The 25,429-nt window shown below is 41.1% G+C and overlaps 1 protein-coding gene and 1 non-coding gene across 2 annotated transcripts in view; both read right to left on the reverse strand.

Annotated features, from left to right (window-relative positions):
• Positions 1–23,770, reverse strand: part of cand1 (cullin-associated and neddylation-dissociated 1) — a 37,548-nt gene extending 13,778 nt beyond the window's left edge. Inside the window, exons 1-6 of the mRNA XM_040035886.1 lie at positions 23,757–23,770; positions 18,129–18,133; positions 12,821–13,076; positions 416–491; positions 246–313; positions 9–163 (exon numbers count right to left, since the gene is read on the reverse strand). Coding sequence (XP_039891820.1) covers positions 9–163; positions 246–313; positions 416–491; positions 12,821–12,888 — 367 coding nt within the window. The 5' untranslated portion in view covers positions 12,889–13,076; positions 18,129–18,133; positions 23,757–23,770. The remainder of the gene's footprint in view (positions 1–8; positions 164–245; positions 314–415; positions 492–12,820; positions 13,077–18,128; positions 18,134–23,756) is intronic.
• On the reverse strand, positions 18,285–18,357 carry trnav-uac. The gene has a single exon. It is a non-coding gene; the product is annotated as a tRNA-Val (tRNA).
• Positions 23,771–25,429: the final 1,659 nt, after the last annotated feature.

Genomic DNA, 25,429 nt, shown 5'->3' on the forward strand with positions numbered 1-25,429 from the left:
TATTTTACCACTGGAGGCCGGCGGTAGCTCTCCAATGACTGTTTTGAGTCCAATGGAGGAAATGTCTCTGAGCTGCTCTTTGTCTGAAAGCATGTTGGTGCACAGAGTGTCCACGATCGTCTCCACCTGGTACTCCTTCACCTTACTGACCAGAGGGCCCAGGCTGAAACAAACACACCCACAGTCACACACGGACACGATCAAACAGGAAATAGGAAATTAAAACTTAAAATCAAATAAATTACCATTTGACAGCCAAGTTCTGAACTTCTCCATTCTTGTCTTCCAACAGTTTGAGAATCATCCTCACCACCTGTTCATCAGTGTCAACCAAAAGTTCAATAAATTATCAATAAATTATAATCATTCATTAGACAGACACCAGGTGAAGCAGTGCGAGGTCATACACACGGACCTTCCTCTCGCTGTCGTCGTCCAGCTTGATCGAGTCTTTCTGAAGCTCCGTCATCAGGTCGTTAGTTGCCATAAATCTGGAAAACAGCAAACAAACAAATGAATAAAGCGAGTCGAAGTGTGCGGTGATTAAACGCACAGATGGGCGAGTCATTAGTACAACATCTGCTTCAGACAGAGCTGAAGTCTTAGCCTTCCTCCTGAAAATCTCAGAAAAAAGAATTGATTTTAATTTGAGTTTTTAAAGCTTGGAGTAAAACATCCAACAGGAGGCGCTGAAGAGACCAGGAAATGGAAAGCACTAAAAGGGAAAAGGACATGACAAAACGGGCAACAAAGGAGGACTTATTTGTTCTGCTAGAAGGTCAGATCATGAACTCTGAAAAAAATGCATATTTAAGACTCATCAGTCCATGTTCTTCCCAAAGTGTTTTCACGTCAGTTTATTCTCCAGCTGTCCTAATGAAACTGTTCAAAACCCCGTTAGGTCGAGCTCATTACAGCAGGATTTCAAACAAGCAAGTAGACGATATAATAAAAAAAAAAAAAAAACCTCACTCCTCTCACACTGAGAGGATCAGTAGAGGATTCAGCAGCTGGTGTCTTTTTTTTCGTTTGCGTGTCAGAGCAGTGAAACGACCCCCTGCACGTTTCTCACCAAACTCTCGGACTTCCCGTCTGTGACGTCATCCAACACGACCGGTTTGGCAGTGGGTCACTGATGTCACACTGACCTCCACAACCTGAAGTCTGACTGCTGTTGGGTGCCAGGATGAAGCCCTCGGACCTGACGCTGGTGCAGGACAGTTGAGAGATCAACCTTCAGAGTATTTAAGTTTTAGTCTTTTAGCTCCTCAAATGTGCATCAGCCAAAGTCCTGAGTGCTTCATTCAGACATGCTGACCTCTGCTAAAAGAGCTTTTATAAAAAACAACGAAGCAAACTGGAAATAAATGAAATTATGTAAGACCCTCTCTTTTGTCTGAGCTGCGTCTCTCTAAAGCGAGCTTGGTAAAAATAATCTGGAGGATGACAAACGAGCCGTTTTAGGACACTTTTATTAACTTCTTTAAATGGATCCGTTTTTGCTGCAGATCCAAATCCTTTAATGCAGAATCAAAGGTGCTGTCAGTGCACCGAGGTTCACATATATAGAGCCCAATACAGAGGATTGAAGCTGCCAACATCAGAGAGAAAGAAATGTATAAACTGCATTTTTTTTGTACTAATGCACATATTTAATACATGTTTTATTTTACCTAATAAGCCAAGTACTAAATTCTCAGAGAAAGTCAGATAATATGCAAAAATAAAGGCATAAAATGTAATGAATTAAAAGCATATATATAAAATTAAAGAAACCCTGAGATGTACAGGGCAAAATGTGAAATAATATTTACAATATGTACCATCAGTAAATAAATTTTAGTAAAACAGGCAATAAACCCATTATAAATATACACAGTGATGTCAAAAAATATATTATTGACAAAATAATGAATTCAAATTTCACAAATTACGCTGAATTTATTACTGGCATTAATAAAGAAAAATGTGACAAAGTATAATGAATAAAATCCACATTTAATTTACTCTCGGATTTCTTTACTTTGTCATTAATTAAAAAAATAGAATTGCTTATTTAACTAACAATGAATAACTTAAGGAATTTTAAAAAATTGAGTAAATAAAGATCAATAAAAGTATGAAATAGAATCTACCAACTGTGGGCATTCATTCATTTATAAACTGAAATCGTCGCCATTTCATTCATAACCAGTTACTTATATATCTAATCATTGTCTGCTTTTTTGTGCATTTAATTCTGCATTCTTTCCCACCTTAAAAATGTTTCATTATATCTTTTTAATACATTTACTTTCTTTTTAATTATGAAAATAAGGAGTGGGTCATTCATAGAGTATCAGTGTGCAAACTTTAGCATTAAAACAGAAAAGTAAGTCTAACAATTATTATATTAATGAATAAATCTGAGAAATAAACAATAAACACATTTTAAAATGTAATGAAAAATTAAATACCATTAAATGTTATATTTACATGAATGTATTTTATAGATTATGCCTATGTTTATCTTTCATATAACAGTACTGGGGCACTGAATATTAGTATATTCTTTTTGGCATTCTGTGAATTTTATTTCATTTTTAGGCAATTTCAGACATCTGCACCAAGCACCTCATGCTCCATACGTTTATAAAATAACTAATATGTAGTTCCTGTCTCACAGAAGCCGTGTGGAAACGCTCAGATCAAGCCTAAAAGTGGGTCAATTTTTACCCAACAGGAGGCAAAACTGACAGCTTTTCATGATATCGAGGATTCCTTGTTCTGAGAGGGCGGCCGAAGCGATGAAGCTGATTATCTGTGCTGCCAGCTTGTGATCGTCCCCGAGCAGCTGACACAAAGAGGGCCAGGCTGCTCTGAATTTCAAGCTAAATATGAGCTTCTTTTTACTGGTCAAAGAGTCTGATCCAAGCCACTCTGTACCTCTTTATGCAACACTCCTCACAAACACATCAACATGGCTCAAAGTACGACCACCACAATCAAGCAAAAACATACCGAGGGAAATAAAGACCGCACAGATAAAACTACAGTAGTATTTATGTTTAAAATGATCTTAGTATTCTAATTTTGCCAAGATCTTTTTTTTTCTAATTTGATTTTCTGCCACGTACTTCTTTCTCCAGTGGCAAAGTTTTACGTTAACAGGCATCAGACTGCTCTTGGAAGCGAAGCCCCACCCAACTGATGCTTATGAATGTCGTTCAATGGTGGCTTAAAGGGCGAGGAGCTAAAACAGCTCGTTTTAGACCAAGGATGAAGGGAAACACAGAGGATGAACATGAGTTAAATGTGGCTTATTTTGAACTGTGAATCATGCAAAGCTGCGCTTGCACAGTCTAAGAACAAAAACGTGGAGACCTGGGATCGACAACTCTTTTCTTTCCTGTTCCTGAACAGCTGATCAGTTACTTCAATGAGCTCTCAATATGTTTACCCTGAGTTAATGAAAGAAAGCCATCATCAATGGAGCTCCAACACTATAATTCACCATGGTAACAGGTAAATAAAGAGCAGATGAGCAGGGCTATGAAGACGTTTTAGTGCTGACCGTGATATTCAAACAGGAGGGAAGAAGAGAGTGATTTTAATCAGCTCTGTCCACTCTGTCATCATCACTGACTGAATGAAACTTGATAACCGCACTTTAACTTATAGATGACGCAGTAATCCTAATTTGATTAGATTTTTAAATCTAATTATTCATTTAAAATGTTGTTTGGCATCATTTCATCACTGAATCGCAATCAATGAACACACGTAATGAGTTTACAATCAGACTGTGTGCAGCTGCTTCCAAAAACTCACTTTTAAATTTTAAATAAATTTAGTTCAGTTTCATCTTTACATCTCCAAAATTCCAGTCGTGGCAGATGTTTTTCCATCAGTGTGATCAGTTACAACACAGATTAGTTTGATTTAACCACTGTTTCCCAGTAACGTACAGTAAACGTTAGTACTGACAGTCTGACGGCTGTGTTACTGCCCACAGTCTCGGAGGCAGAAAGATGAGACTACAGTTTATTCTGAGCTGATTATAAATCAGTGATGTAATCGCAGAATCTGCCCTCATATATTGACGAGTGACTGACCTTAAAAGCGCTCGTGTAAAGTAAAAACACACTTAACACCTAAACTGGGATTTCAGTGTGTGTAAAATTGTCTGTAGATGGATTCATTCCAATCTTCGGCGGCAACTTCATGGATGAGGAAATGAAACTGAGTGTCAGTCAGCTGGTTCAGGTGCAGTAAGAAGGGAGGAGCCAGAGAACAGTTTTAGTTTACAGAGTCTGTTACCATGGTAACTGGCACAGAGTTTAAGTTTACTGTGAACCAGAAAACCCAGTTTCCCCCTGAGCTCAGGATTAACAAACTCCTGGCGCAGGGCCTGATGACGTTCTTCTTCCTGTCAAATCAGTTTATAAGCTCAGTTTTGAACGCTCCAACATAAATAAATAATAAATATTATAATAAATCATTGCATATTTGTGTTCGTCTGGCGCTAACGGACCTCCTGTCAGACGCTTCATCTGCCTTCACTATTTGCTAGACGATATCAGCTGCAGATGATCAATACAAACTGTGTGACTTCAGTCTGCCTGTTAATAAACTCATTAATCTGAAGCTTCAGTTCAGGCTGCGACTGCAGCATTTCAATTTCACCTGCTGATTATACTGAAGATGAATCGATTAAACATTATGAAAAACAGCAACAGAAAACAGCAAGAAGGCCTTTTGTGAACTCCCCTTTGTTTTTCAGATACTGTCATTTATATATGTAGGTTTTATCCCCGAGTTTCTGTGGTTAAAACCCCTATGGTGGGGGTGGGGGATGCAGTTGGTAATCAGTTAAAAAGCAGCAACTGCTTTTTATGTCATCCTGAAAATGACAAAGAGGAAGAACAGGTTGACCAAGAGTTTCCCTCGTTGGCTTCACACTTATTTTCTACAAAGAGCATGCTCTGTCACCATCATCTCAGCTTACACCAAGGCTCGCAAAATTTCAAAGTCCCTGGTAGCCCTTCGGGCAGGGACTCTTCAGTTTTTGGTAGCCCAAATAAATTTAAGTAGCCCGAAGAAAAAAAAGAGCAATTTTTTGATTGATGTTTTGTTTCCATTACAATATTATACATTAAAGTATAATATTGTAACGGAAACAAAACATTAATCAAAAAATTGTTGAAACACAAATTACAACATTGTCTAAAAATTACAATCATCAACTCAAATACTTGGTTCTAATTGAACAGAAATTTCTATGAACTTGTAAGAACTGTGTAGGACATGAATCAGTCTGTGTCAGATCCTGAATTTGAAATTTCCACTGAAGTCACGGGTAAGAGGCAAGTGGAACCAAGATCTAGGCCATTTGCTTTTTGAAGTTTGCAAAGACTGCTAACTTTTGCCAGTGGTAGTTCACTCTTTGCAACATAGTACGCTGTTCTAAACAGATTTTTCAGGTTTATTTTTAGTATGTTATTTGCAATTGGTGTTTGTTCCGGGAAAGATATTGCAGACTGAGCAATAATGCATTTCTTGCATTTCTCATGGGTTCTAATGGGGGCCTTTCTTAAAATGACTGGTCCCAGTAACAAAGGCGCTTGTCGACTCAGAAATCGAGGGAAAACCAACAACACACCCGGCAGAACATTATGTTATTTACACGGGTGCACATAAGTGGTGCGCATGTGCGCATTCGCTGTCAAAATAAAAGACGCGCACCAGATAAGAAGTTGCAACGCGCGTTTGCGTCCATATAAAAAGCACTGTTTTTGTCCGCTAGAGTGGGATTTTCACGGCACATTCCGCACCACATCTCTGTGCGTTCATCATTTGTTTGAAGCCAGCTCACCTCCTGCAACCACTTTACCGAGAATACGTGCTTCTTTTGTGGTTCGGACTCCTTCTGACATTTGTTTGGAGGTGGAGGAACACCAAAGTAATTGCTTAAAGGAGCTTCTTTGACATCTTTAAGAGTTCTAAACAAATGTCTGTCCTCCTCCAGAAAATCTTATGTATGCAAACACGCGTTGCAACTTCTTATCTTGTGCGCGTTTTTTATTTTGACAGCGAATGCGCACCTGCGGACCACTTATGTGCACCCCTGGTTATTTAGCTTGTCATATTGCAGCCGCAGAAATTCTTTTGTCCATGAAACCATAAAGCTGCACTTTCTTTTTGCCTTATAGTCTGATTTGTCATAACTTTTCCGTTTTGTGGTCACTTCTTCACCCTGACCTGTCTTATTTGGCTCAGCAGAACTAAAATATATATCCTGCTGCTTTTACACACGCTCAGCGATTCTCTGCGCGATCAACCTCTCACATGTTTAAGCTTGCTGTGGGAGATTTCACTTGTCATGTTTGCATAGTAAGCTAACGATTGATAAGACGATGTCAGAGGAATTGGTGCGCAAATTATCATCACTCACCAATCAGTGCTGTCGCTCTCTATACACAGTTCGCGCGATTGCAAAGTGAAAGCAAAAAACGAGCGCAAATTCAAACGCGATTTCAATATGTCACATATTGACAGTGGCTCACCGATGCCAATGACATAATTACCCAGCTACATTTCCGAAAGAATGCAAAAGCATTGACATATATTTTTCCTTCCTACGATAGCCCGACGGGCAGGGCAGAGATAGATTTTGGTAGCCCAACTGGAAAAATCGCTAGCCCCGGGACGTCGGGCTAACGATTTTGCGAGCCCTGTACACCATCTGTGGTGTACCACAGGGGTCAATTTTAGATCAGGTATTATTTCCTTAATATACAACTTTTTACAAAACACACTAATGTTTGTATTAAACATCTTCAAAGCTTCAGTGATCTCCTGCAGCAGGTGTGTCATAATTTAAGGCTTGGTTAAATCAGTCCCCTTATTTCTTAAGGTGGTCTTTTTGGTGAATACATTTTGTAATGAATTTAAGCATTCAAGTGATAATTTGTAAACCTATGTCACTGCATGTTTTTTCCTTTTTCCTTTTTTTCCTTCCCAAATCAAAAACCCTGGATTAACGGAGATGTTCGCGCGGCACGGAGCACCGCCTTTGCCTCCGCGAACACATCGGACTACAAACACGCACATTACCAACTCCGGAAGACGATCAAAGCAGCCAAACGTGAGTACAGGGACAGGGTGGAGCAACAGTTTGACAACCCTCGGATTATGTGGCAGGGACTAAACACGATCACAGACTTTAGAGGGAAAACCAGCACACCGCAGACCACGGCCTCTCTGTGTGAGGATCTAAACGTATTCTACGCTAGATTCGACACAGCGAACACCACGAGACCGGACAGTGTGCGCACCGCGGATGACGTCAGTGCGCACACTGTGTTCTGAGGAGGATGTGCGGAAGTGCTTCAGGAAGGTGAACGCACGCAAAGCTACTGGTCCGGACGGGATTCCCGGCCGCGTCCTCAAGTCATGCGCGGCTCAGCTGGCTGGAGTGTTCACGCACATCTTCAACCTTTCCCTCTCTCTGTCTGTAGTCCCAGCCTGCTTCAAAATGGCCACCATCGTCCCTGTACCCAAATCCTCCACCATCTCCTCACTGAACGACTGGCGACCTGTAGCCCTGACCCCCATCGTAAGCAAATGCTTCGAGAAGCTGGTCAGGGACTTCATCTGCTCTGCACTACCCGACTCACTGGACCCTCTACAGTTCGCATACCGCCACAACAGGTCCACTGATGATGCCATAGCCCTGACACTACATACTGCCCTGTCACACCTGGAGAAGAGAGACACGTATGTGAGGATGCTGTTTGTAGATTACAGCTCAGCATTCAATACCATCGTTCCCTCGAAGCTGGACAGGAAACTGCAGGATCTAGGACTGAGCAGCTCCCTCTGCAGCTGGATCCTTAGCTTCCTGTCTGACAGACGCCAGGTGGTCAGACTGGGCAGCATCACCTCATCCCCCGTCACACTGAACACTGGTGCTCCACAGGGGTGTGTACTGAGCCCTCTCCTGTACTCACTCTACACCTACGACTGCACAGCCACTAACAGCTCCAACATCATTGTGAAGTTTGCGGACGACACTACAGTGGTGGGTCTTATCACCAACGGTGATGAGACGGCTTACAGGGAGGAGGTCAGCGCCCTGACCCACTGGTGTCAAGACAACCATCTCACCCTCAACGTCGCAAAGACAAAGGAGTTGATAGTGGACTTCCGGAGGTGCAGAGAAGTACACACCCCCATCACCATCAGCGGCGCTGCTGTGGAGAGAGTGAGCAGCTTCCGGTTCCTTGGAGTACACCTGGCTGAGGATCTTACGTGGTCAGTACACACAAACAAAACAGTGAAGAAGGCGCAGCAGCGCCTCTTCTTTCTCAGGAGACTGAAAAGATTCGGCATGAGCCCCCGCATCCTCAGGACCTTCTATCACTGTGCCATTGAGAGCATCCTCACTGGATGCATCACCACCTGGTATGGCAACAGCACCGCCTACAACTGCAAAGCTCTCCAGCGAGTAGTGCGGTGCTCTGAACGGATAATTGGAGGTGAGCTTCCCTCCCTCCAAGACATCTACAGGAAGCGGTGCCTGAGGAAAGCGGGGAGGATCATCAAGGACTCCAGTCACCCCAGCCATAAACTGTTCAGACTGCTTCCATCAGGAAGGAGGTTCTGCAGCATCCGGTCCCGTACCAGCAGACTGAGAGACAGCTTCTTCCATCAGGCCATCAGACTGCTGAACACTTCATAGACACCTCACCTTCACTACTGGAACTTTAACATTATGCACTCCGTACTGTACAGTAATGCCACTGTTTTGCACATGTCTCACTCTGTATATTTTATTTTATATATTTTATTTATTGTTTACTCTATTTAATTTGTAAAATATGTGTACACACACACACACACACACACACACACATAGAAAATATTTAGTATACACATCCAGAAATGCATATACTATTATATATTGTACATATATTTATCAGTTTCAGATGTAGCCATTATTGTATTTTGCACAACTCTGTTGCTTGTGAAGCTTGCACACAAGAATTTCACTCACATGTGCTGTACCAATGTACCTGCACATGTGATGTGACAATAAAAGTGATTTGATTTGATTTGATGTGATTTATCAGAGTGCCATGGGTAGCCAAGCACCAACCCTCAAAGTTTGAAAACTTAAGACAACACCGAAAAACCAGAAAATGCACTTCCTCCAACTCTCATGTTAGAATCCAAATTTACAGCAGCAATAAACAACCTCTACAACTAGTTTCTTTCTCCATAGCGACTTTATGGAGAGTATATTTAATATAACTCACCTATTTAAATCCATAGCTGGACTGGCCACTGGGCATACCGGGCATTTGCCCGGTGGGCCGATGTGATTTTTCGTTTTTATGGGCCGATCTTTTTTTGTTTTTCCCGTAACAGTATAAACACTAAAAGGTGGTGGATTGGCCAGATGCTGGGAGATGTGTAAAAATAACTCAGTTGTTTGGTGGTGGCTGTCGCGGAGCTTCCACAGATTGAGTAACATTAGCAAGTGGTGGAGGCCAGCAGGGGAGGCAGGAGGAGGAGAGACCCGAGGCGGCCGCCAGTCCGAGTGTCAGGTGAACTGGACTTCAGGTAAGAAGTTATAATAATAATAATAATAATAATAATGGATTGGATTTATATAGCGCTTTTCAAGGCACCCAAAGCGCTTTACAATGCCACTATTCATTCACTCTCGCATTCATCGGCCCCTCTGGCCAACACCAGTAGGCGGTAGGGTAAAGTGTCTTGCCCAAGGACACAACGACCAGGACAGAGAGCCCGGGGATCGAACCGGCGACCTTCCGGTTACAGATACGCTTCCCAACCCCCTGAGCCACGGTCGCCCCGATGACTGCAGTCTATCTGGGTCAGATATAAACCAAGTTTAGGTGGAGTTTATTTTCGTTATGCTGATTTTTTACAGTCAGTTACAATAACTTGTACTAGCTAGCATGATGGAGTTTCTATACAGCTGGGTGGGTGCTATGATGTTACCGATAGTGAACTTTATTTAATTCATAAGGTTAATTATTAGAGTTGCCAACCGTCCCGTAATCGTCTCGTATTCAGAGAAAATATTACGCGTTTCGTATTGAGGTGAAAAGGAACACATTTTGTCCGGTACTTCAGCTACAATGAAAAAGACACAAAGCTGGAGTTATTCTGTGTCGTTATGCTGCACAGCTGTTTCTTCTTCTCTCATTCTCTCCCCCCAGTTGTTATATCAATCATGAAACTGATCAATGATCAGCTTTTCTCTCTTGTTTGTTTATCGCCCACTTTGCACCAGAAAAAGGAAACCAGCGGATGTCGCGCTAAACAACAGCAGCACGTTTAAGCTTGATCAGCTGTTGTTAGAATTTATTTGATATTAATTTCTAGTATCAACTGATGTTTGCTGGAGCCACAGCTGTAAAAGCTGCTGGTCATGATGTCGGTTTGGATATGTGGTGAGAGGGAAACATGAAGATGAAACCAGGAGATGTCCTTACTGAATCATCAGAGCTGAACAGGTGATGGAGAAACAGGTTTACCTTTTAGGTGACATGATTGAGTTGAAGCGAAGTTATGAACTGTTTCTGGGAAACAAATAACACCAGGATCCTTTTCCAAGTAGCTGACAGCTGGTAACTGTGCAGGGGCAGGTCTAGCAAAGTTTTGCCAGGGGGTCAGGTAGGGCATTAACAGGGAAAGGGGAGCACTAAGAAGTATTTTTCTTTGTTATGTCATTTAAAAACTTTGAATACATAATTATCTGAATCTTACAACAAAAGTGGTCATCTGACTAAATGTATAGAAATCCATTATCTTTCATAGTAATTTTTTTCAGGGTCCCATCATAATTTCTTCAGAAATAAGTACTGTATATGATGCCAGTATTTTCCCACATTTTCTAGATACTGTACTAGTACTTTGTGTAAAATACCATCAAAAAGTCAATTAAGTTTTATTCTTTCTCACCTGTCTCCTTTCACTTTTTAAAGGTTGTCATGTTAGAAAAAATATCTTGCCCTGCCATGCTGTTTATTGATGTGGTAAATGAATAGTTTATGAAAATATCTCTAAATCTGTCATTTATTATTTTTAATATTCACTAATGGTCATGTCTCACCTCTAGTCTTCTCTGTCTTAATTTCAGGTTTCCACCATGTGTTGTAGATAGTTCAGGAGGTTAACTCAACCAAGCAGTCTTTGGGTTTCTGTACTGTTGCCAGATAGCCAGCATAGGGAGGATGGTGTATATGTATCAATCTAATAAACTTTAAGTTCATTAGATTGATACATATATGCCAACAAGACAGTGTATATCACTCTGACAACAGCGTTTGTTTTCATTCAAAGGCTTTATGGTTTTTCCTATAATACCTGGTGGGCGAACCCTTTTGTCTCTGTAAATGTAGTGATTAGGAGCAATTTTGTTCTCTTGTGCTGGCCCTTCTGGGCTTTTGGTGCCGGGCTGATTTTTTGTCCCAGTCCAGCCCTATTTAAATCCCATTAAATTCAATTAAGGGTTAAAGTGTGCATTATTGGCTTCTATTAGCTGTCTGAACTAGACCTCTGGATTGGAGCGTTTGTGCATTTTTTAAAAACATTTTTAATGAAATTATTTGACTAATAATATGGCTGTTGTGTAGTTAATCATACTAATAGACTATCCAAGAAGTCTGAGCCCCAGTTTAGGTTAAAGACGAACCTAGATCGAAGATTTAATTTGGATTTTAATTAGCAGGTATGCTGACCCTGTACAGTGTACTGATGCAGCTTCCATGTTTCTGAATATGGTCTCTTCTTACTCCAACAAAAACAAAAACTCAGTCCAGTAGCCAAAAGGTGCTGCCACTCTAGCTACAACTATCTTTTAAATACACTATGTATAGTGCTGGTTGCTGCCCCGCAGCAGGCTTCTAAAAGCTGACCACTCAGGAGGACAGTAGTATTTCATATTCTACTCTTGACTTAGTTCAATATCAAAGAAAGCAGCTTCCCAGAAGCTCTGTTACCTACTGTTCAAACTGTCTGAAACAAGCCAGGTTTGTGTGAAACCAGACATTTTCTGACTAACAGAAATTGTTCCTATTTGTTTCCTATCTGAAACAAGCCACTTACTGTCTAAAAACAACTACCTTCTGTCTGAAACAAGTCGTTTGTCTACTTTCCTTCCAGAAAGTAGCCAATTTTCTGTATGAAACAAGCTGTTTTGATGGAGCTACAGCAGCTTATTTCAGGGAGGATGAACTGCAAGGCTGTACCGAGGCCCAGTGAGAGACAAAGCTGGCTTATTTTGAACTGTGACTCACGCAAAGCTGCTCTGACGAGAGTTTTAAAACAAAACAACCACAGAAATGGAATCAGAATAAGACACCTTTAACGCTGACAGAGTCTATGTGAGTGCAAGGCTGAAGCTCCGACCTTCTCCGTCTGTTTACCGGCGTCACCACACCCCCGTTAGCTGGAGCGACACTTTGACGTTAAACCCGCCCGGTTCCCGGGAGAAATCCCACTAGCGGGGGGGGGGGGGGGGCTACCTTCACATTTGAATCTACATCACAGAGCGCCGTCACTCATGCTAAGCTAGCCTGCGGATTGACAGAAGTTGGTGCTAGCCCGCTAGCCTGCAGGATAGCTGCTAATGCTAGCAGCTAACCGCGGATGTGACGATGATCAGACAGGTGGCATGCTAGCTGTTAGCCTGAGAACGGCAGGCCCGCCGCAGCAAAGCGCCGCTTTCAGTGCGAAATAACAACACTCCGATGCGATAAACAACAACTGACGGTCAGATCCCTCCACCCGGGCGTTGTTTTACCTGAAATCCTTGTCGCTGGAGGTCATTTTCTCCAGCAGGTTGGAGATGTGGTACGAGGCGCTCGCCATGTTGGTGCTGTTAGCCTCCTACTAGCAGAGTGCGCTCGGTGAGGATGTTCCGGCTGCGGGCTCTGGTGTCTCTGGCTGGCTGTGTGACCGCCCTGCTCGGATGATTTCGGGGGTAGAGAGTGTGTTTCTGTTCTTCTTCCACTTCTTCCACCTTTCTCTTCAGCTACAGCGACTGTCGCATCCCGGGGCTACCAGTTTGGTGTGTTTGAATGGAGCTCCCGTTCTCTCCGCAGAGGGGCGGGGTTAGCGGCGCTGGACGATGTGGGGTCGAAGGTCACAGTTTGACCAATTTTTCTGTCAGTTTGTCTTTCTAAACCCTCATAAAAGGTCATTTTACCCCAAGTAAAATGAAAATCTGCATAAAACACTCACCCGAGTCCAAAGTGTGAATTAAAACGACTCACTGAAAGTCTTTAAGTCATAAATTCGACATTTTATCTTTTTTTCCTTCTTTTTCCTTTTTTTTTGACTGAGGTCAAAAAGAATCAGATTAAGAGGTTTTATTATCACGTGGATAGTAAAATTAAGTAGTGATACATAAAATATAGTTTAAAAAAATAGTTAAATAGAGGCCAGCTTAAAAAAACAGTGACGCAGTAATAGAATGATAGCAGCAAGAGTGAATGGGAGAGGTTCACAAGATGTTATTGTGACCTTCTCTGATTGATGGTTTGGACATGTGGAGAGGAGGGATAGTTGCTGTATTAGATAAAGGATGTTGAAGATGGAGCTGCCAGGCAGGAGGAACAGGCAAGAAGATGTCAGCTTAAAAAAAAACGGACTTGGAGAGATAAGATTAATGATTGCACTGAGGAGGTGACAGTCAGTCAGTCATCAGGGATAATGTCCAGTGTTGATAGGAAGGCAGCTTTTAATTTCTCTTGGAGATACTTCCTGTCCTGAACAGAGGGGCTTCGGTGCCACCCCGTGACTGAACTGATGATGATGCATTCAACTGCACATCTGTAGAAACTGTTAACGATTTTGGTCCACCAATCTGTAAAGATCTGGGAACTGAGGAGAACACTTTTGGAACTTTTGGGAGAGCAATATTGTCCCATGGACCAGATGTTGCACTAAAACCTGTGTATAGCTTTTAGCATTGGTGATGTATTTCCAAATGTGAAAGCTGCTAATTCCATTGACAGTAATACACCCCAATACGATCAGAAATGCAGGCTTTGAACTGAGCGCTGATAACGAGCTTGGTGGCTCCTCTTCTATTTAGCATCTGTGTTTTCCAAAAAGAATTTAAAACTCTGATTTGTCTGACCTCAGCCTGAAGATCACAGTCAACCAATATTGCGCACAGAGATTCCTCCAGAATCTTTCAGTTATTTAGCGTAGATGATGAGAAATTCAAAGTTAAATTTGATTTATAAGATTTGTTTTTCCATTTTAATGAAGCCTTAGGGAAGATTAAAAAAAAAGATAAAGATACTAAATGATTATTTAAAACACAGCCTCAGTCATTGAACTCATACGTAAGAAATAAAAGACACAAAGGATAAAATGATTTTTTTTATCTTCTAATTCTAACTTTCTGCATAAAAGTTAAACAGAATCACATATGAAATTTAAAAACAAACCAAAGAACGTCCCCCATCAGGACATAAAAGTTGCCTCCTTCAGTCATTCTGCTCTGCCCTATATATTTAAGATGTAACTTCACACTCGATTCCATGAAATCCTCTCACGGCCCCTCAGATTTATCCACTGTCGCTGCAGAGGGACTCAAAACTGCAGGCTGAAAACATCTGGACTAAACTGTGTTCTTGAATCCAGCAGTTTTACAAGCAGTGTTCAATGCTGTGATTCACCTGCAGCAGGTGTTTTTATTCAGAGCCTCAGTGAGAGCTCCGCCCTTTAACAGGATCTGTAAACTGTGTGTGTGTGTGCCTGTGTGTGTTTACAGCTATTTTGAGCATATTATCCTCTGCTCAGAAATGAATCACCACTCACACACACACACACACACACAGTAATTTTATACATGCGGGAGACGCAGTCAGGATATTCAGGATGCTGTTTTTGTTGCTTGAATGCATTCAGTATGCAATTCAGTCTCTCTCTGTGTGTGTGTGTGTGTGTGTGTGTGTGTGTGTGTGTGTGTGTGTGTGTGTGTGTGTGTGTGTGTGATGCTGATGTTGTGAGGACATGAGTGTTTACAGAGGTCTACTGTAGGATCCTCTAGGGACTAAAACAACGAGTCTCACTGTGTAAATATGAACATTAAAATGAAATCTGGATTTTATTTGATGTTAAAAGTCATCTGTGTGAAATTCAGGAATTAATATAAAATAAAATATTGCTCTTACTAAATGGTGATTGTATTTTATCCTCGGACTCTGCTAGGGCAGCTTTGCATGATTCACATTCATCTTCTGTCTTAAAAAGGCTGTTTTAGCCCCTCCCCCTCAGCCTGAGATTAGGAATAGCTGCTCTTGGTGATGTCATAAAAGTAAATGAAGAGAAAAACTCCTTGAAGTTGAGTGCTTAGCACAGTTAGAACATTTTTAATCAGATCAGAAACATGTACATCCTGAACTGAAGAAAAAATTCACAGCTGTATTACACGGACTGAGCTCCATGTGAGCTGCTTAACTCATTCACTGCCATTGACGTCTATAGACGTCAATGGCAGTGGGAAGTTACCTGATTTGAAAATGGCTGGCAGTGAATGAGTTAACTGTGTGAATCTACAGGACAGTTCAAAATGCATGAACAATGTAGAACAAATGTGGAGGGATGCATTAAGTGTATAATCTTTGCTAAACCTATGGGTAAAGGAGAATGAAATTTCCATAGTGCATCAGTCGGAGCCCATATTACCAATAACTACCTCAGTGCTGTTGGTCAGCAGGTGCTGGTGGAAACTGTGATAAAGGAAAGAGAAGAAGAGGAGAGGGATAGGCATATTAGGAGGCAGTGGGAGAGAAAGAAAGGCAGAAGAAGAAAGACTTCTCAGTTTGTACGAGATGTTCTGATTGAATCTCTGTTCTGAGTGAAATGAGCAGGGTTACTTTCCACTTCTTCTTCTTTTTTGGGGGGATAATTTTATTTTTTTATTCTTTCCACTTTTAACAGACAAACAAAATGTGAGGTCGGACATGTTGGCAGAGAAGCAAATGCAGCTCACACAAAGACCCAAATTTGAGTTGTGCACGTCACAGATTTCCACACATAATTATCTTTTCTTTTAAGGATTCAGGATGCGTTGCTCGCTTACGTTTAGGTTGCCACTTCTTTTAAGGCTCTGTTTTCTTGGTTACCATGGTGATGTGTTCCCACTTTGTCTGGACAACTGCAGACAGGGAATAGTTTCCTGCTGAAATACATTAGAAACATTACAAATTCATGCTGATTTTCACTATAACAGGCTCATCACCAGCTGCGTCCATGAACACAAACAAATACATGGCTTTTGCACAAAATGACAACAAAAGAAGGAAAAACAAACAAAGTAACGCACAAAAAGACCACAGAGTCTCCTCTGCATTACTGTGAGTCAGTGTAACACACTCTGAAATTATGGAAACATGAGGCTGGGGGCGTGTTCATGTCTGCCTTCGGAAGAACCAGCCTCAGCTTCAGCTTGTCCTCGCTTCGGGTGCAGCTGGAGCTTCTCCAGGCCTGGTTTTCAGGTTCAGGTTGGAGTCCGAGAGAAGGAAAAGGACATGCTTGGCATTAGTGAGGGGTCCTCACAGAGGCGGGAGCAGAGTGGTGTGTGTGTGATGAGTCACAGATCAGTTGAGTGGGATGTTTACAAACCCCCAGGCGCTCTCTCTTTCTGTTGACACATAATGCAGCCTCTGACATATGCACGCTGTGATTCCAGCGTGTGTGTGCGTGTTTGCATACGAGTGTGTTAAAGCATTGACAGCGTTTGACAGTAATCTATGAAATGAGGCTACAGCTGCATCTCAAGTACTCACAGTCTTCTTCCGAAATCTCTGAGGAAATAATGATGATGCACTTTTTTTTATTTCTTTAACTCGACGGAGACGCAATGAAGAGGATCATTAATCCATTCACACTTTCAGACTCATCAGCTTATCATCAGCCTTGGCTTGATGAAGATGAAAAATCCTCGCAGGCTCACCTGAGTTCATCACTGTGTTCATGTCCTGCATGTTAATGAAGCTCCCAAGCTCAGGGTCCGACAGATGAAGCTCAGCCTGAAGCACCAAGAGCTGCAGTTTTGGTTTTGGTTTCCCCATAAACTGTAAATAAAAGATGACATTAGCTACATGGACTCCACACTCTAATTAACTTGTCAAAATAGTCCTTATACTAAATGAAGCCCCTCAGTCTATCCTCTCCTGTGTCTTTAAGAGCCTCCCTCCCTAAAAGTCCCCTTTAGTCTGATTGATGAATTTCTGGAAGCTACTAGAAGGGCCACACCAAGGCCTTGAGACTGTATATAAAAGATGGGGATTTGGTGCATGAGTTCCAGTTTAGTGATGGTTTGATTTAAACCCCCCACTTCCTGTCACCTGTGGTTGATCCACCCATAGTCTCTGAGTGTCGTTCACCTCCAGCCCGTTCTTACTCCCGAGGCGTAACATGTCGACGTTTTGTCACGTCCCGCGGCGTTCCTGAGGAACGCGAAAGGAGACCTTCGGCGTTCTTATGGTACGCGGCGGGTTATGGCTGGAATCCAGTGCAATGACGCTCCCGCGGTAATAGACGTTCCAGCCCTGTATTCCAGCCCTAAACCTAACCTTATCCCTAGCCCTGACCATAACCTTATTCCTGACCGTAACCAGGACTTTAATGATGTTAAATAGAGTGTTTCTAAGCGATTTGAAGAAAAAGAGCGAACATGTGTAGATTCAGTCCAGACGGTTCTCATATTTCCTCTTTTTTCCGAGGTCGTCATTTAGGAACGTGGTGGGTAGCCGAAAGCGTAATATGGTGGCGATTTGTCACCTAGCGTAAAATGTTACGCTTTGGGAGTGAGAACGTGTTGTCACCTCCTCTGATAGCTGTGAGACTTTGAGTTTGGACACAAAATTATACTAAAAGAGTTCACTGATGTTTGCCTGTTTTATTGCTGTTTGTCCTCCTGGATACAAACCAAACAGCAGCAGCTCTGAGTTCAGTGGAATTTCTTTTGGAATATGTTCCTCTTATTGCTCTAACCTCATCCATGTACGTCTGCAATATTTAACTTTCCTAAGTTCCACATGTTCGTAGCACCTGGTTAGTCTGAAAAACAGCTCCAGCCAATCCTCTACTTGGACTCAGTTTTCAAATAATCATATAGATTTAAATTACTATATAAACTCTCTGATGAAAAGGAGACCATGTTTTTGTCTTTAAAAAAAGAAAAGTTGTCAAAATTCATTATCCACCTCTGATCTAAGACATTCTTGGCATCAAAGCTGGATTTGTGGTTCCACTGGGGATTGAACCCAGGACAGTCTGCGTGTAAAGCAGATGTGATGACCGCTACACCACAGAACCACCAAGCCACACCAGGCTTAGCTCACATTCACTGCCCCAAATCAATAACGGTGACTGATTCAAATCTAAACCCCCTTTAAGTTGATACGGTAACTCATGAATTACTTCATTAGCAAAGATTACAAAACATCCAAACTCCATCAACTGCCTGAAAAGAAGATTTGAAGATGGAAATCTCCATCCAACTGCAAGAAAGCCCCTGCTTAATCAAAACCCACACTGTCCCACCAAGTACCCTGCTTTAATGTGTGCTTGACTCTAAGTCACACCACAGTTTACTAAATGAACCTCATGCTGCACTGACTAAGACTTAAAACTGGCGACTGAGACAAAAAACTCATCATAGAAGTCTCCATTTCAAACAAAGTCTGAAGTTCTTATATAGCCCATTTCCATTAGTGCCTACTTGGATAAGCTCGATGTGACTCAACATTTCTCTTGTCGCCAGATTTCAGCATTGGCAGTTTTGATTTTCAAGGAGTCACTTTCATGACTCATTGAGTGATCCCACTTGGTAACCAATCGGTGGCATTCAGTCTGTTGATGTCACACTTTCAGATCACCTCAGATTACTTGGAACCCCGGGTGAGCAGGTACTTAAAAAGGTACCTGTTGCCAGGTACTACAACCTAATGAAAAACCTTTAAACCGTATTGAGCTGTCACAAGACAATTCAAGTAGATGCTAATCAAAAAGGGCTAATAAATGTCTTCTTTGCAGCCAGAGAAGTCACCCCCTGCTCGTCACTGGAAACAATACAGCTCTGTTCTGAGAGCCAGTGAGTTGCAAAAATTTAGAACTTTTTGGCTTTTGAGGTTTTTTAAAACCCATCTTAGGTTTTTTTGGTGGTTAAGGTTCAGGTTAACACATTTATCTGTGATGGTTCAACCTTCGAATACAAAGCAATGAATTTCCCAGGCAGCAGTCCCTTTAATGGAGAGCAACATTTAGCCAAAACATGAAAACCGCTCAACCAGATGACCTCAAATTTGGCACAGAGCTCCCTGAAGCCCCTGGCAACACATGAGCCGAGTCTGAAAAATGAGCATGCACTGATTTCAGTAATTATGAATTACATGTTTAGACTGGAAGATCATCAAACTTATATATGAACTAAGTGTGAAGGACAAGGCCAGGCTCCATCTGCTGCTGCTGGGGATCATGTGAGATGGTCCAAAGCTACGGGGCATAGACTTAAATGGACCTGGTGGTGAGATCAGCTGTTTTTGAGGTCAGGAGTTCACTGGATGTATTTTATGATGTCCTGGGAGTCCTTACAGGCTGAAAATGGAGAGTCTGAACATGTTTGAAGACACACTGACTGAGTGCAGATGACTCTGTGAGGGGATAAACAATGTTCACCATAAATACTGCTGATAGTTTGTGAGTGCAGGTTTGGTGTGAGAGCTGTAAAGCTGCAGGATTCTCTCTGATGGGACCACACGAGTCCCGCCCGCTCTCTTCATATCGAGGTCAGTCTCTGCTTTTTGTCTTGTAGCCTGCAGAGACTCATTCTTCCGCTTCACTGCTGCTTTTCCTCCTGTCCCGCCTCCTCCTCCCTCTCTGTGCCGATCCACGGGGATGAAAGATGGCCGCTCGTCACATTGAAGGCTGTCAGTTAATCGCCGCACTTGTCAGACAGGCTGCCGTTGTTTTGACATACAGGGGATTTTTCTTTTTTTTTTTACTCCTTCCTGTCAGAGTCCACTGCAGATGTAGTCCCACCTGTCTCTGTGTTTAAACTGTTATTTCTGACAAGAGGAGAAAAACATCTTCAGATAAAGTACTCTCAGCTTTAACCACAGCTGCAGATATTGTTCCACTGACCTGCTTGTTGAGCATAAATAATCCACACAGCAACATGTTAATGACTGAATGCTTAAAAACATAATTTTTTTTTAATCATGAAAAAACTCAGAAAAGAGTGTCTTTCATCCTGTCTCTCTCCTCGAACTGGTCACAGCAGGTGGCTGCACCTCCCTGAGCCTGGTTCTGCTGAAGGTTTCTTCCTGCTTAAAGGGAGTTCTTCTTTCTCACTGTCGCCAAGTGCTTGGTCATTGGGAGCTGACTCATTGATGGGTGTTCTCTGTATTATTGTAGGGTCTTTATCATACAATATAAAGCACCTTGAGGTTAGCGTTCTTGTGATTAGGCACTTCTTCCTACTTCTTTTTTAAACATGTGAGGTTATTTATTGTAATTATGAATATGTCTTTTTTGTTGTTTTATTTTAAAAATATTCAAAATAAAGACATAGTAATAATAATTTGCATATTCTAACTTGTGGGATCAACAGAACCTCTTTCCAGTCATGTTAATGCAGTTATAGCTTTAACAGTGTGGGAGAAAGGAGGTGATTTTTATCCAGTGAGTCAGAATCAGATCAAACATCCAGAGCATCGGTGCTTGTTTCTGTTAATCTGATGTTAAACTCCTGCAGTTCATCTAAACTATGATGTCCTGTGATGCTCAGAGTTGGTTACTGACAAAGAAACGAGATGTTGGCTTCAGATTGTGACACTTGGAGTTGGTGTGAAATGGATTCGGTTGCAGTTTCTAACACAGCTTACATGTTGTTTTTAATGTGGATCACCATCATGTTGATGTCTCGGTACTCATGAAGCTATGAGGGATTAAACACCAAATTTCAATGCACTCTTCTGCCCTCCGAGGGCCTGTAACTCAGAAGATGTTCATAGTGTGAAGGTAAAGTTTGTCAAACCCTTTCAGAGAGGAGATAAGTTCGCCCACAGAAGCACCAGAGATCATGTCATAACCTGTTCAGGCAGGATAAAGATGGGTTCATGGGTCCTACAGAGATTCGTCTTTAAATCCAGACATTTTAAAAAGTAGAACTGGGTATGTGTATCATTTTGATCTGGACTTTGAGATCTGCACAGTTTTCAAAAATGAGTTCTTCCATGTCATGTTTATGTAGTCATTTTGTTCGTCTTCAGTGGGACAGGGCAATCGCACCCCTCAGTTACACACTGAAATGATCATGGCCTGTAATGTTCTGATTGGTGTTTGTGGACTCATATTAATTTCCTCCAAGTTTTTCTTCTGTTCAGTCGCATATGTACTAATTTGTGTACATGCACACAAAAATATTATTCTCTGTGTTTAGAGGGTATAAAACTCAGAGCAAATAATCACTCAGAAAGATAATTACATGCAATTTATATTAATTTTAATAGTTTTGAGTTAAATGAATTATTAAGTATAATAAAAAAAACAACTTTAGTAGGTTTCTAGAAACATTACGGTTTGGATTAAAACACCCCCTTTTTCTTTTAATGCTCCCGTCTCTCGGTCGCCATGGTGACATGACTCTCTCACTTCATTAACATGACGTCACCTGCACCACGTTCTCCTTTCCTTTAAACTTTTAGTGGGATAGCCCTTTAATCCTCAGCTGGGAGGCGATGGGGTGAATTCCTCAGAGGCGAGTCGGGACAGGAACCAGATTTCAAATATCTTCGAGCAGCCATCATCTGTGTGTGGCTTCCTGTTAATACATCTGCAGGTTCACTGCTGCCCACATCTGTGTGCTTTATCACTTCATATTAGAGCTGAAGCTGGAAATCAAACACAGGGGTCATATTTATTTTATACCCTATGTAATAAAATTACTGCAGGAGGTTGGAAATGCTTTAAAAAGATCCCACTGCTAGGACTGAGGCAGAAACCATCCCAAACATGTCCTGATATCAGGAGGAGTCACTCCCAGCAGTGCTCAGTGTACATTTATTTTAAGTTGTTTGGGAGTCAAAGGTCAGAAGTCTACACAAATCCAGAGAGGCAAATACAAAAAAAACAGCTGGGCATTTCATTTCAAGTCTGCTGATAACAAGAAGCTTTTCCCGGATAATCATTCCAAACGTTTTAGTAAAAGTATAATAAAATATATTTTATATGAAGTTTAAAAAATTCATTTTTCATTCATTCATTTTTATTTTATTTTTTGACTTTGTGCTGTTCTGCATTTTGGTCTGTTGTTTGCAGATGTGCTATAAACTTAAAAATACACTGACTAGATCAGTCCGTTTTTTCACACTTGGCTGTCAGTCCTTGTGCTTATTTTTGATCATGGCCCACAAAACACCAGAACTGTATGTTAATACATCAATTTTACATTTCTGTAGTGAGAATTAATTTCTCAATATTCTCAGATCTTTGTAATACCACCCTGTAAACATCTCCTGGTCAATGTTCCCTCTAAGCTGTGCGCGTGCGCAATTGCGCGCTGCAACACGTTCTCACTCCCAAAGAGTAACATTTTACGCTAGGTGACAAATCGTCAACATATTACGTATGTACAACCATTGGAGATGTGAGCAGGACAGACGGAACAATTGACGGGAAAAGTGTGGACTTTATACCAGTTTTTAAATTGTGTTGATAGGCCACGTAAAACCAGAGTTATGATAAAAATATCTGCAATGTTTGGTTTTCTTCCTGAATACTATCGTTGTTTATATTTACTGCGGGAAGAAACAGTAAAAACGGCATTTTATAAAATGCTCGAAAGCACTTTTCGCCTGTGAGCAAAAACAACGCCCAAAACCCCCACCCTTTCCTGTTTGTCGAAAAAAATACAATGTCGGCCAATCAAAAAATGATATGGCAACATGGCATTTAGTTGTTTAGGAAGGGGGGAGTTTTAGGAGTGACGGCGGTGTTTTGAGATGTGAGAGATTTGTGACATTTAGTGCAAATCTTGTGTAGTTAGTGTGTAGTGTAGTCACTAGTTTTGTTGTGTGTGTCAGAACAATGAGGCGACTGCTGAATGTTACAGGTGTTACAGGAGTGATACATCTCCTGTTGTCAGGCCTGCAGGTATCAGGCTGTTCTCCTTTATCTTATAGTGGACAGAAATTATTTTTGGGAGTGGCACAAATAATTTGTGTGGCATCAAATTTGATGCAGAACACCTGATTGTTCTGTAAATAGTTTGAAATGTTTGTTTAAAAAAAAACGCCTTGTCTGCATTTTTAGGTAAACAGCTGCAAAAAACTCAGTTACTTTTTTGAAGAAGTAACTATATAATTAATTGCCCAACATTGGTCATTATATACTGTATATACAGACAGAGAGTTACAGGACTCTCTCCCAGACCACAGACTCATACTCATAATACAAGGCAGAGCTTTATAAAAAAACAGAAAAGAAAAAAAAAATAGAAAGTTGTGTTTTCAAAATTGGAGTTCAAGTTATTTTTACTTCCAATAGTGTTAACATACTACACAGGTCATGAACAAGATTTTGTTTTTTAAATTTTCATTGTAAGTGGGCTAAAGCAGTTAATTAAAAGTAGTCTAACATAAATGTAAATGCTGTAATTTGATTATTTTTAATAAACCATGTAACTTGGATGGATTTGATGCTGGCGTGACCACAGTGCACACGTCTGCTATTGCTCACAGTGGTCCACGGGATCGCTCAGGGAGTTTGTGTGTTCGCTCAGACACATGAAAAATTAGAGGGAACATTGCTCCTGGTTAATGGCAACAAGAGGTTGAGACAGAATTGGATAAATATCAACAGCTTATTTTAAAAATCACATAATGATTTATGTTTATGGACACCATGAAATTCAGCCTAAACCATTATTTTCATAGTTATATTAAAACACACAGACTTTACTAAACAACCTCCATTTAAAATATGAGAAATAAATATTCTGTTTAAAAATAGATTTTAAAAAATAGATTAAAAAAATAGACAACTGAAAACACTGAATAAATACGTCAGGTTTAACTGGAGACATGTTCTGATTTGAACAACTTAGCTTCAAAAAAGAATGCTCTGCACTGTTTCTTGGTCAAACAGGGAAGCCCTTACCCGAGAAAGACGCAGGCTAAAGAATGTAAAGTCAAATTTTATTTATAAAGCATTTTTTGAGATATATACGTATTACAGAGTGCTTCACAACAAAGAAGCAAAACATTAATTAATACATTAGTTACCCAAAAGCAATGGCAAATGTGTATAAATTGTTCAGCTTTATTGGGGCCCTCACAGATATACGATAACATGTGCACTAATGATCCTCCATACGATCAAAGACGCTGGCTTTGAAATTTGGGCTTCAATTGCATTGCTTAAATAAACAAAACCCCTCCTGGAATAACTGTGGTCTGGAAGGACATAGTGTTCATGATCTCAAAGAAGAAGCTCAGATTCAGTCCTCAGAATATTTTCACTCTTCGAGCCCAGAGGAGCATTTCTGGGTCCTCTTTACAGAAAAAAACTCAACAATTCTGTCATGGATTCAAAAGTCTTATCTGTTCTTGCCAAATTACTTGTTACTATATAATAATAGATTGGATTTATATAGCGCTTTTCAAGGCACCCAAAGCGCTTTACAATACCACTATTCATTCACTGGTGGAGGCAAGCTACAGTTGTAGCCACAGCTGCCCTGGGGCAGACTGACAGAAGCAAGGCTGCCATATCGCGCCATCGGCCCCTCTGGCCAACACCAGTAGGCAAGTAGGGTAAAGTGTCTTGCCCAGGGACACAACAACCAGGACAGAGAGCCCAGGGATCGAACCGGCGACCTTCCGGTTACAGATGCGATTCCCAACCCCCTGAGCCACGATCACCCTATATGTGTATCTATAAATAACTACTGCAGTGTTCTAACAAACTAAAAAAAAAATCTCTTTGTCATTCGTTGTTGCTGTTTTGCATGATTTTATGCTCTTTTAAATTTCCAGTAGAGGTATTTTTTTGAATATTTTTGTGTCCCTTTGGAGCCACTGTGGTCATATTGTATATTTCAGTGTTCTTGTTATTATTTGTTGTCGGTTTGTTTCTCTCTATGCTTGTTTTTTTTCCTTCCCTCTGTAATAGTTGTCATTTTTTCACTTTAACTTACATTTTTCCCTCTTTGTTCTAATTCTGCATCAGCATTGGTGTTATGACAGCCCGGGGGTCCAGGCCCATTCACAAAGGTCACTGTGCCCCCTCAGCTGAATTCTGCTGACATACTTTTACAACTATAAGTAAGAGTAAGCCACACAACTTGGCAATGAAAATACCAAATACCAAGATCACCATCAAATTA

The sequence above is a fragment of the Simochromis diagramma genome, unplaced genomic scaffold (assembly GCF_900408965.1).
Source record: "Simochromis diagramma unplaced genomic scaffold, fSimDia1.1 OVJJ01000816.1, whole genome shotgun sequence".
Classification (NCBI taxonomy): Eukaryota; Metazoa; Chordata; class Actinopteri; order Cichliformes; family Cichlidae; genus Simochromis; species Simochromis diagramma.